Source organism: Doryrhamphus excisus, chromosome 3 (genome assembly GCF_030265055.1).
Source record: "Doryrhamphus excisus isolate RoL2022-K1 chromosome 3, RoL_Dexc_1.0, whole genome shotgun sequence".
NCBI classification, from domain to species: Eukaryota; Metazoa; Chordata; class Actinopteri; order Syngnathiformes; family Syngnathidae; genus Doryrhamphus; species Doryrhamphus excisus.
In genome coordinates this window covers 1,105,001-1,118,046 of record NC_080468.1, presented here as the reverse complement: position 1 = coordinate 1,118,046, position 13,046 = coordinate 1,105,001, and the positions used below count along the sequence as shown (strand labels likewise).

The 13,046-nt window shown below is 41.1% G+C and overlaps 1 protein-coding gene across 1 annotated transcript in view; it reads right to left on the bottom strand.

The window, feature by feature from the left end:
* Positions 1-1,258: 1,258 nt before the first annotated feature.
* Positions 1,259-13,046, bottom strand: part of LOC131126205 (heparan sulfate 2-O-sulfotransferase 1) — a 34,038-nt gene continuing 22,250 nt past the window's right edge. The window contains exons 2-7 of the mRNA XM_058068482.1: positions 8,036-8,292; positions 7,877-7,962; positions 6,686-6,824; positions 6,510-6,607; positions 4,302-4,459; positions 1,259-3,184 (exon numbers count right to left, since the gene is read on the bottom strand). Of these exons, the coding sequence (XP_057924465.1) occupies positions 2,961-3,184; positions 4,302-4,459; positions 6,510-6,607; positions 6,686-6,824; positions 7,877-7,962; positions 8,036-8,292 (962 nt within the window). The 3' untranslated portion in view covers positions 1,259-2,960. The remainder of the gene's footprint in view (positions 3,185-4,301; positions 4,460-6,509; positions 6,608-6,685; positions 6,825-7,876; positions 7,963-8,035; positions 8,293-13,046) is intronic.

Here is a 13,046-nt window from a genome sequence, read left to right as displayed (position 1 = left end):
GGGTTGACTCATGTATTTATTTATTTTTTAAAGCATGAATTCTGCCATTTTATGCTCTTATTTTGCTGTGTGCTGTCAATCACCGTGGTAACGAGCATGGTGGTAGATTATGGCTCTCTTGTGCTCTATGCCTATCATTTGCGTATTTGCAGCCCTTTTGAGAAGATGGCATAATGAGACGACAACCCCATGTGCCGAGTGCGAGCACTAGGCGCTATCTGTGGCCCACAGAAGTTGCTCCAAAATGGTGGATCCACCAGCCATGCTGTATGCTGTCGACAAGAAATCATGTTAATCTCAGGCTGTTTGAATTGTTGTTGTTAAAATTAATTGCTGCTTATGAATAAGTATAGTATAATACAACAATTAGTTGGTTTAATTGGTTTGGCAGGGAACTGCTGTTACAAGTGGCTTCAGACGTAGTATTTTTTTTTGTCTTCCTGCTGAAATTGTGGCATCCCTCGTTTTTGTTGCCACTCCAAATGCCGCCAAATAGGTTTTGGGCAGGAGCAAAAGGATTCAGGTCAGGACTTTTTTTTTTTTTAGCCATTCAGAGGTGGACTTGCTGGTGTGTTTAGCATCATTGTCCTGCTGCAGAACCTGAGTTGGTTTCAGTTTGAGGATTGGACATTCTCCTTCAGGATTTTTTTGGTGGACAGCATTATTTATGGTTCCATTCATCACAGCAAGTCTTCCAGGTCCTGAAGCAGCAACACAGCCCCAGACCATCACACTACCACCACCATATTTCACTGTTGGTTGTTGTTTTAATTTTACGACAGATGAAATGGGACACACACCTCCCAAAAAGTTCAACTTTTGTCTCGTCAGACCATTTTCTTGTGGTGGAGTTTTTGGAATGCTGTTGTACGGTCTTTTGTGCCCTCTTGGATGAGTTGTTCCTGCGCTGTGAGTGAATGTGAATGTAAAAGGAATTGATACTAAAGAGACTATAGTACGTAGAGATGCCATCATCGAGGGGGGAGAGGCAGTCCTCTTGCGCTATTTATGTGTGTCAGTGGGCCAAAACCAGAAAGCTCTTACTGGACTACGATATAAGATTAAGGGGGATGAGTCCCACTATTGATGACTGGCCAGGGATTATTTAAAGATGAGTTAAGTGACAACTTTCATTCACCTCTGCTATACAGTATCTTCCATTGTTCTAACATCTTTAATGTGTTAAAGCATTATGTATAAACAATACTAAATCATACTGTATACAAGCTTCACCACCGTATAGCTAAAGAAATAACACATTAGTCAAGTATTTTAGAAGTTTAATAAAAAAAAAAACAAATAGAATTAGTGGCTCTCTATCCCCCTCTGCAGGTCTCTAGGTCAAAAATAATCATTCATCTTCATTCATTCATTCATTTCTAATAATTCTAAAATAATGGCCAAGCTGGGCACAAAGAAGGCACACAAAAGATGACCTATTTTTCTCAGTGTATTCTAATTCTTCCATATCTTGGAATTGCGTCAAGGTGCAGATTTCGTAGATTCGATTATTAATTGGATTTTCAAGAAACCCTTTTGCAGATAACTGGAATTATCCGCCAAGGTGGAACCCTGGTTAGAGTCATTAATTCGTTCCAGATGTGCGACGAAATGGACGTTATCCGAATAAAATTTCCCCATGAGAAATAATGTAAATCCAATTCAAGAAAGCAAAAACACCAAAAACAGTTTTATAGTTTTACATGCAGTGAACAATTCTAAATGCATACAAAAGAGTGAATGGAAATGAAAAATGGACATTTAAGGTTAGTTTTCCCTTTGTTGAGGTTTAGGTGATGCTTGACGTGACTGAAAAAGGAAAATGGCGATGGCGATCTCGCTGCCACATCGTGTCTTTGAACAGTCACGTCTTTAAGCTAAAAGGGACCCTAAATATTCATTTATCCAGTTCATTCGTCATTTATAACCATATTTGAATAGTTTTGTGCACGCAAAACTATAATTGTAAAAGTATAAAACATTATTTTGTGTTGACAACTGCTCAATAGTCAATCGTCAAAAGTGACGTTACTTCCGGTTCCCATGTTGTTTGGCTAGGATGCTAACAAAGGAAGGATGTTTTGTGATAAAAATATATTACGATCAGAGTCGAATTCATGCAGTGAGTTAATAACACAAGACGCGCGCCATATTGTACACTAATTTTATACTTAATTTTATAAAAAAAAAAAACCTTAACCGGGGGGACGCTAACCAAGGTTCCACTGTACACAACAAGGGTTACTCTGCTTTTTTTCAGTGACATCACAGAATAAAAGCCGACTGTTCCTAATTTTATGAGGGCAATATGTTAACCAAGCAAATTTCACCAGAGAGCAATTTACCAAAAATGTCATTTATATTTACAGCAAGCAGCATCATAAACGCACGAGTAAACAAAGCTGCTCTATGCTATAAAGCTGCACACTTCATATCAGACGCTGTACAAAACATACACACCTGCCAAATAGTCTAGCAACCTTTTTTTTATTTCATAAAAACCTCAAAAGTCTTTGTTGAAAGTGGAATACTACAGCTCAGGAATCGAACATTTGAAGTTAGTAAGAGTGAGGCCACGAGGATGTGGCGTCACGTGTTCACATACAAAAAGACGACAGTAGTTGAAACAGCCAAACACAACCAAACAGTACATAGCGAATGCAAATGTTTGATCCGCACAGCCAATCGGTACTTGGACGAGCAGCTGTCAGCCGGGACGTCGCCGGTGCTTTGCTGCCCTCGGTTGACCTTTGACATGGAAGTGAAAGGGCCCGGGAGCCGCCCACCTAGAAAGGTGCGGGACGGACGGAAGGAACTTCTTCCATAGGTGAACGAAACCAAGTGTCGGTACTCTTATGGTAGCGTCGAACCAGCGAAAAATGGTTCTTATGCTCCATCTAGGCCTCGTGTCCTCTTCATCCCACCTCATCCACCTCATCTCCTTCAGCACATGTTCCTTGTTATTTTTTGGGGTAGATCTTTTCATAGAAGAAGTTTTGCGCCAGCATGTAGAGCTCCCCGTCCTTTTCCCTCACGGCATGTGCCCTGACAAACTGGAACTGCTCCAGTGCAAACTCGTAGAACTCATTCTCCATCTTCCAGATGGCCGACTGCTGCAATTTGGCCGTCGACTCCCTGGTGGGTGGCTTCTTCTCGCTGGTCTTCCTCAGATGGGATTTTTTTCCTGAGTGATCAAGCGAAAATAGACAGAGGTGGGGAGTCAAGGCTGTCCGTGGTGGGTAATGCAGAAAATAAGACATTAGCATCATCACAGACAAGACTCTTGTCACCCCCCCCCCCCCCCACCCACCCAAGCTCCTTTGTGTACTTTGTGTCCTGAATACGTTGAAGCTCAAACTATTCTGCTAAATTGGCTTTTTAATGTTCCAATTGTAACAAATAGCCAGTTTATGAGCACTAAATGTGAGAAAAAAAGACTTGTTTTTGTGTTTTTTGTATCAAAAAAGTATCAAACTGCGACAAAAACCAAACTGTCAATGTTGTTTATCGTTGCCCCCCCTACTCTTTATGTATTTTTCTCTCCTTTTTAGCTTGCATACACCCCCCCTTTCCCTGTGATATCCACAGTCTACTCAATAGAAATGAATCATCTGTGAAAAAGCAATCCACATCTTCAATAATTGATATCATTTCTCATCATGTTTTCCCCTCTGCAGGCTACACAGTTAAAGTCACTTGCAGTCATCTTTGCCGTTTGGATCATATGGATCCTAAAAATAGACAAATAGCTGTATTATTGGGTCAGTAGCTTTTGATTAAATGAGCCATACCAAGTGAAGTCTTTAGGGGACACAGCAGGTACAGCGAGTGATTTGTAATTGCCAAGACCTTCTCCGACACTAATTAATAATTATTAAAGAAGGACTTTGGAATAAGGTCAACTTCACTCTTTATTGCCTTTCAAAGCTTTTGTGGGTAACAGTGGCTTCCAGGTCTCTCTTCAGCTGAAGTGTAAAATGTGGCAATGGCAGTGCGACCAGGAGGGGCGTGATCGAGGAACGGCATCAGCGACGACGATGACCTTATTGGACATGTGTTTGTCCATAGCTAACACCATAATGTCTACAAATGCACTTGGCCCCATCATCAGACCTGAGCCTATACTCTGGACGTAGGTGGAGAAAGGGGCTGAGCTGACAACTGATCAACGTGTAGTGAGGGTGTGCTGGGTGGTCGGGGACCGGGAAGTCCAGACTTCTCCACTGAGACTTCTCCCCCCGTGACCCGGATAAGCGGAAGAAAACGGAATAGAATAGAACGGCAAATGATACTCGGGGCACCTGTTCTGTACAGCTCCGTGGCTCCTTTGAAGAAACGTGGCAGCGCCGCCTCGAGCATCATGACAAAATCCTCCAGCTCCTCCGTCACGCCCACCAGCATGTACTCGTTCACTAGGTTGTATTTAGCCTGCTCCAGAGCCCACTGGCTACCCACATTCCTGCAAAGACAATACGATTGCATTTTAATCCTGCATCCACGGGGATGTGGGACAATGCTCACAGGACAAAGCTGACAAGGAAGGAACGGAGAAAGGATACACGATAATGGGAAGGAGACACAAAAAGGAAGACTAAGGGAAGAGGTGTAGGTGGAAGTTTTTGGCTACATCAGGGGTGGGCAAACTTTTGGACTTGTGGGCCGCATTGAGTTAACAAAAATGTCTGGGGGGCCAGAATATATATTTTTTATAACACACACTATTTTACACTTATAATTATAATAGTCCACCTTGAATTATTTGTCTAATTTTATTTATTTATTATATATTATAATGATTAATTATATTATATATATATATATTAATTTTATTATTATATTTAATATATTATATTATATTTTATATATTTATTATTTATTTTATTTATTTATTTATTTGTATATATGTATATATATATATTTGTATATATTTGTATTTGCTTATAATTCTAACAGTCCACCTTGAATTATTTGTCTAATTTTATTTATTATATTATATATTATATTTAATCTACATATTATATATATAAAATTTATTATATATATTATACTTATATTATTAATTACATTATATATCAATTATATTATATTTTTTATATATTTATTATTTATTTACTTATTTGTATAATTTTATCTGTAAACGTGTCAGATTATTAGCTATATGTTTTAAATATGTTCCATATATCCTTTTTTTCCAGAGCACTTTAAACATCAAACCACATCAAACTACAAACTTGAATTTTACATTTTTATTTTTTTTAAATTATTTTTATTGGGTTTTTTTTTTTGACTGAATAAGACATCCGACTTGCAAGTCATGTTGCCAGCATGTACGTATGTTAAAAGTTAGAAGCAACTGGCGGGCCGGATTCAAACGCTTAGCGGGCCGCATGTGGCCCCCGGGCCGTAGTTTGCCCACCCCTGGGCTACATTCAGTACTAATTTCACTCCACGTGAAAAAGCGGTAGAAAATGAATGAATGAATGCAAATCTTCAGTTAGCATCAGAGTATACACATCGAGTAGTGCGAAGAGAATAACAATTTTTCAGACTAGTGGTTTTCAACCGGTGGGTCGGGACCATTCCGGGTGAGTCGTAGATAGCATGTCAAAAATTGATATTAAACTCTGTAATACACAACTGATGCCTGACTTGTTTTGAAGTAAATTTGAACAATATTTTTGTCATCTTCCTCCTTGGTCATATGGTCATTGCACAGTTATAAGTGAAATATCTGATTTTGAGAGTCAGTACTAAACACGGTGAGGCCGCGTTTCAGTTTTCTGCTGCCAAAATCTGTAACCATCTTCCAAAAGATGTGTGACAAACCTCCACTATAGAAGCTCTATAAATTAACTTGCCTTGCCTATGAAAACGACTAAAAATGTAACCATGTTAATGTTAGCATGCTAGCAATGCTAACATGTTAATGTTAGCATGGTAGCACCTAGCATAATAGTGCTAAATGTTTATATATGTGTCGGCCTATGAATACGGCTACTTGCTAGCAATGCTAATATGCTAACATTAGCATGCTACAACCACAATAGTACGTTTACGATATATGTGTAAACCTATGAATAAGGCTAGAAAGGCTGCTATGATAATTTTATCAAGCTAGCAATGATAATATCCCAACATTAGCATTTAAACACCGAGCATAATAGTGTAAATGTTACGTAAGAGTCTAGCTATGAAAATGGCTACAAATGTTACTATGCTAATGTTATCATGCTAGCGATGTTATTGTGCATTAGCATGCTAACACCTGGCATGATACTGCTTTAGTGTTTATGTAAGTGTCTACCAATGATAATGGATACAAATGCTACTCTGCTACGTTTTAGTCATGAAAGAACCCTGTTTAGCTAGTCACCGCTGGCTTGTTTTCATCATGAAAAATAATTTTGCATAATCATCATCATGGACGAAAGCTACACTGCTTTGCCATCATTCACCCATCGCGGGTTGGAATTGGTTTCTACCCTGTAGTAGAGGTCGTGAGCACCTACCAGCATTCCGAGTAGTGACCACAGAAGAAGGGAATCTGAAGCCAGAGCTTCTCAGGAGCGCAGTCGGAGCCCCCGGCTGACACACATTCATCAAACGTCTGCAACATGGGAAAACGGTCTTAAACTTGTTGAAAAGTACAAAATAAAGTATTGAAGTAGTATTTGTGGTTGGAAACCTTCTTGTCCCCTTGTTTCCTCCGTCGCAAACCTGGTCGGTAGTCGTCTCCAAAACGCAAAAAGTAATAATATGATACCAGTCTTTCAATGGGGTCTCTGATCATGTTGATGTAGATAGGTTTCCTCTTCACGCCAAACCTGCCAAGAAGTGACTTGCATTAGAAACTAAGCAGAGCTACACTACACAGACAAAAGTACTGAGATACTTCAGTTGTCCTTGAATCACAATTAGTCTCGCTAGATGAGTAGAAGCTGTTATACATAGTGTGGAAAAACTGTTTGCCGCCCTCCTGACTTCTTCTTTTAAATGTTCAAAATAGTCCATGAAAACACAAGTGAGAACACACAGAATGCAGCTATTAAATTATGCTTTTTATGATTAAGGGACAAAAAAAAATCAAAACCGACATGGCCCTCTGTGAAAAAAGTGATTGCCCCCTAAACCCAAAAAGTAACAACTACAGTCTTTTCCGTAACTTTGGAATTTTGACCAACTTGTCTTTGCAGAATTGTCGTAATTCAGCCTCATCGGGGGCTTTTCCAGCATGATGCGCCTTTTTAAGGTCACGCCACAGCATCTCAATAGGATTCAGGTAAGGACTTGGACTAGGCCACTCCAAAGTCTTCATTGCTCTGCCGCAGAACCCAAGTTGGTTTCAGCTTGAGGTCACCAACAGATGGCTGGACATTCTCCTTCAGGATATTTTGGTTGACAGCAGAATTCACGGTTGCATTTATCACAGCAAGTCTTCCAGGTCCTGAAGCAGCAAAACAGTCCCAGACCATCACACTACCACCACCATATTTTACTGTTATTATGAGGCACACGCTTTTGACTCATGAGTATTTTCCCAAAGGTCTCGGGGATCATCAAGATGTTTTCTGGCTAAATTGAGACAAGCCTTAATGTTGGCCATTTTTGCCCAGCGTCTTTCTTACGGTGGAGTCATGGACACTGACCTTAACTTGGATTTTCCTCCCTTAATGATAAAAAGTTTCATTTTAAAAACAGCATTTTATGTTCAGTTGTGTTGTCATTGACTAATATTTACATTTCTTTGAGGATCTGAAACATTTGAGTGTGACTAATAAGCAAGAAATCAGGAAGGGGGAAAACTGTACTGTACAATGTACTGGGCAAGTACAGCGCACCGGATGACCACAAGGGGGGGTCAAGTGCATATCCTTACTTGGTGAAGTCCAGGAAGGAGACATGTCCATGGTAGAAGGCCGGCTTCATCTCCCTCCATTCAGTCACATTCTTCACAAACCGTACCTGAAGCGGCCCGATAAGTCGTTAGTATGCAGCGCCGAGGCTAAACAAGCTATAACGAGTCATTCAACGTGACCTGGTCCTGGATGGACATGACGGGGTTGTTCTTGGTGGTGTTGATGTGCAGTACGTGGTAGAGGTTTCTCCCGCACAGGTCGTAGGCGATGTTGGTGAAGGAGGTGCTAGCGGTCTTGGGAACACGGTTATAGATGATGACCACGTCGTCGTCGCTCTCCGGTGCAGATGACGCCCATGATGTGTCTCGCTCCCGCAGGCCGTCCTGGGTGTGCCGCTGTTCGATCTCCCGTACCTCGTGTCTAGCAATGGCCCGCTCTGAATGAAGAATGACAGAAAGTCCAATGCAGTTATAGTCATAGTAAAATAATATAATATCTAGTCATTCAGTATACAGCTGCACCTTTGCAATGTACGTAGAACCCTACCACATAGACCAGGGGTGGGCAAACTACGGCCCGGGGGCCACATCCGGCACGCCAAGTGTTTCAATATGGCCCGCCTGTTTTTTCCAAAGTATTTCATTTAAACTCAACACATAACCTGGCATCGTGGCTTGTGCCAACTTTTTGATGGTTTAGGTAGCTGCTTTATCAATTTCGTTATTTGATGTGGTCTGTTGTTTACAAAATACTCCTGGAAAAAGGAGCACAAGCACAATAATAGTAATAATAATAATAATAATAATAATAATAATAATAATAATAATAATAATAATAATAATAATAATAATGTTGTCAATAATGATAATACTACTATTATATTAATATTGTTGTTAATAATATTAATATAATAATGGTAGTAATATTATTGTTATTAACAAAATAATAATAATATAATAACATTACTATAACTAATAATGATAATAATTCTAATAAAATAATAATAATAATAATAATACATTTATAACACACTTTACATCAAATAAATGATTTCAAAGTGCACATATAGCAGATTGCATAAAACTTTTACATGTAAAATATGTGTAAAAATATAGGTGTAAAAATGGACTGTTACGTGTAAAATACTACATAATCCCCCCCCCGTCAATTTTGTTAAATTAATGCGGCCCGCGAGTCAAAAAGTTTGCCCACCCCTGACATAGACAAATAGAAACAAAAATAAAAAAATATATTCAAGAAAATATATCAGGTGCACTTAATCGCAGTGTACCTAATGTTGAGGCATAGTATAGCAAAAAATAAGCTGAAAATTTGCCCTCCACCCACCCACGTCCTATCTTTGTTTATTCTAGTCATGGAGGTGTAACATGTCTCATAAGCCTGTTCAGATCATACTCAGCCAACCTTCAGTCGAGGAAAAAGGGAATATTTTGGGAATACCGGTGGAGATGCCGTGGGCAGCGGAGCCTTCGTCCCGACAGCCAATATTTACACAATGTTTATTAGGCAAAGTGAATATAAACAAAATAATAATGTAAAATGGCTGCATGGAAGCCAAGCGGTTAGCGTGCAGGCCTCACAGCTCGGAGACCGGAGTTCAATTCCACCCTTGGGACATCTCTTCTCCCCGCGCATGCGTGGGTTTTCTCCGGGTACTCCGGTTTCCTCCCACATTCCAAAAACATGCTAGGTTAATTAGCCACTCCAAATTGTCCATAGGTATGAATGAGAGTGTGAATGGTTGTTTGTCTATATGTAAAATATAATATACTTAAAAAAAAATTTTCTCAATATCCATTATCGACGATAATTTGTAGCATAATTATTGACCAGCAAAATTTGTTATCATGACAGGCCTTCTTTCTCTTCAGGGGTTGCTTCCAACCCTGTCTTCTGCATCTGTCTCTCTCACACCAGCTACCCTCATGTCCTCCTTCACTACATCTAACATACAATGTCCCTCTGATGTACTTGTTGCTGATCCTATCCATCCTGGTCACTCCCAACCTCAGCATCCTGTTATCCTGACAGGCCAAGTAATGGTAATTGGACTTTCACTTGAATTCCCTTGACACAGTTATGGCTTTCACCTCTTAGTACCCAGAGTGAATGCAGAGTCTCAGCACACCTGAAGATGCCCAGGTGCGTAGGAAGCAGGCGTAGCCAACAAAGTGTTCAAAAAGAGGTTCCCGCACACTGTGTTGCTTTCATTCGTTAGTTTATTTAGATAACGTTTCGGTCCGTTTGACCTTCATCAGACAACCCAGAGTACCCAAGAATGATGCTCAACTTTAAGTTCGGCTGTACGAGTCCGGTTTGGTGCAGGCCTCCATCCCTTGTCCACTGATCAAATGCAAATCAACCGTTACACCAGGGGTGCTCACACTTTTTCAGCATGCGAGCTACTTTTAAAATGACCGAGTCAAAATGATCTACCCACTACAAAAATGCAAAACATCTATTTATTTTCAAATGTATTGAGGATTATTTGTACGTACAATGTATGTTGATGTACCTTACATAACCAAATGAGCCAATATTGCAAAACACACATAATTAACTATTAACATTTTTTGTAATTACCTGAGTTTACTTTGATGACTTGCACTGAATTGAACCAGCCAGGGATGCATAGTCCGGACAGTAGCTGCTGATAGCCAGCCTCAAGCACACTTCCAAATGTTTATCAGTCATGGATAATATCCGTATCACAATATCCGTATAATATTCCATATCCGTATGGAAGTGATATGTTTTTTGCCTTTTTACTTGGTCCAGTTTTTGCCTTTTTACTTGGTCCAGCTCCTTCACTCATTTTAGTGACTATAAACTTTAGCGAGGGCTTAAAATCTCGCAATTCGCCGACTAGCTTAGCACTTTGCATCGTTGTTTACGCATGAGCGGTGACCTAAAGGTCAAAATTCAGTTGTCATCTGATTGGTTGTCCTGTATGTCAATCAAGTAACGGGGATGGATGATAGGCTGACATCGTAAGTTCTGCTGCACTTAGAGACGTTGTTTGATTTGATTGGTCGCCCGAAGGGCAACATTCAGTTGTCATCTGAATGGCTGCCCTGTATATCAATCAAGTGACGGCATTGATGCTGGGATGATATTTTTTTAATGTCACGCCGCGATCGACCAGCGATCGACCAGCGATCGACCAGTACCACCTCCGCGATCGACTTAATGAGCACCCCTGCGTTACACGATCTCTCCTCATTAAAACTCCACGTGGTTTTTGGTCTTATTTGACATCAAACAAATGTGCCGCCACGTCGCTGGAGAAGACTTTGGGGTCTCCAGCGCTCATGAAACAAACCTGCAATAGAATGTGACATGATTTAATCCCATCAGATTTACCCGTTTGAGAAAAGGTGAGACAGCCTGAGGTGACAGGATGAGGGTTAGAGGTTGACGGTAAAGGTGACAGTTATTTGAAAGCTAGTGGACATCGAACAGGACGTCGATACACTACAAATGAGGAAGGTGTGTGTGTGTGTGTGTGTGTGTGTGTGTGTGTTGCTGCGGTGGTGTGAAAAGACTGCACACAAAAGATGTCTCTTGCCTCAGTTGCCTTCAGGCTCATGGCAGACTGACTGGTGTTGACAATGCTCAGGGAAGCTCGCAGGAAGGATGGAGCGAGACACTGGTGTGTGTGTGTGTGTGTGTGTGTGTGTGTGTGTGTGTGTGTATGCGTGCGGAGGAGAGGCAGCACACCACTAGAGCACCTAATATCCGTGGGAGCTCACAGATGGCGCACTGGCTGTCACGTTCATCCATTCAAGATCTGCCATTCCTTCACCCTCTCCTCCAACGCCGACACACACGCTCCCACACACCCACAAAAATGCACCAGTGCCCCCCCCTTCTCTTTTACGCCCGCCCGTGCAGCCGTAAATGCTGCCCTGATAAAAGTTGGATCTGGTTACAGACGGAGCCGCGCTGCTTCCGTGCACGCCATGGAGACGTGCCAGGTGGCTGCAAATGGTGTCTGGCTGTCAGCAACAACTGTAATGGAGACGTTGATGAACACGCGCCATCCATAGGTTCCAACTTCACTGCCTGGGCTCCTGTGTCGTTTTTAGGATTGTTTTTGTTTTACCAAGGAATATTCAACGGAGCCCGAGCTGCGACAATGCCGGTCATAAATACGAGGTGCCAGTCGACTTCACAGCAGAAGGCAGTGGAAGGTGCCTTCGCAGGTGTGAGAACATTAGGAGGTTTATTCTCGGCATCTCGTCAGAAATGTGAAGCTGGTGGTCTGCATTTGGCCAGCAGAGGGCAATGCTAATTGTTGTAGTGCAGGGGTGCTCATTAAGTCGATCGCGAGCTACCGGTCGATCGCGGAGGTGGTACTGGTCGATCGCTGGTCGATCGCGGCGTGACATTAAAAAAATATCATCCCAGCATCAATGCCGTCACTTGATTGATATACAGGGCAGCCATTCAGATGACAACTGAATGTTGCCCTTCGGGCGACCAATCAAATCAAACAACGTCTCTAAGTGCAGCAGAACTTACGATGTCAGCCTATCATCCATCCCCGTTACTTGATTGACATACAGGACAACCAATCAGATGACAACTGAATTTTGACCTTTAGGTCACCGCTCATGCGTAAACAACGATGCAAAGTGCTAAGCTAGTCGGCGAATTGCGAGATTTTAAAGCCCTCGCTAAAGTTTATGGTCACTAAAATGAATGAAGGAGGTGGACCAAGTAAAAAGGCAAAAACTGGACCAAGTAAAAAGGCAAAAAACATATCACTTCCATACGGATATGGAATATTATACGGATATTATGATACGGATATTATCCATGACTGATAAACATTTGGAAGTGTGCTTGAGGCTGGCTATCAGCAGCTACTGTCCGGACTATGCATCCCTGGCTGGTTCAATTCAGTGCAAGTCATCAAAGTAAACTCAGGTAATTACAAAAAATGTTAATAGTTAATTATGTGTGTTTTGCAATATTGGCTCATTTGGTTATGTAAGGTACATCAACATACATTGTACGTACAAATAATCCTCAATACATTTGAAAATAAATAGATGTTTTGCATTTTTGTAGTGGGTAGATCATTTTGACTCGGTCATTTTAAAAGTAGCTCGCATGCTGATTTTTTTAATGTCACGCCGCAATCGACCGGTAGCTCGCGATCGA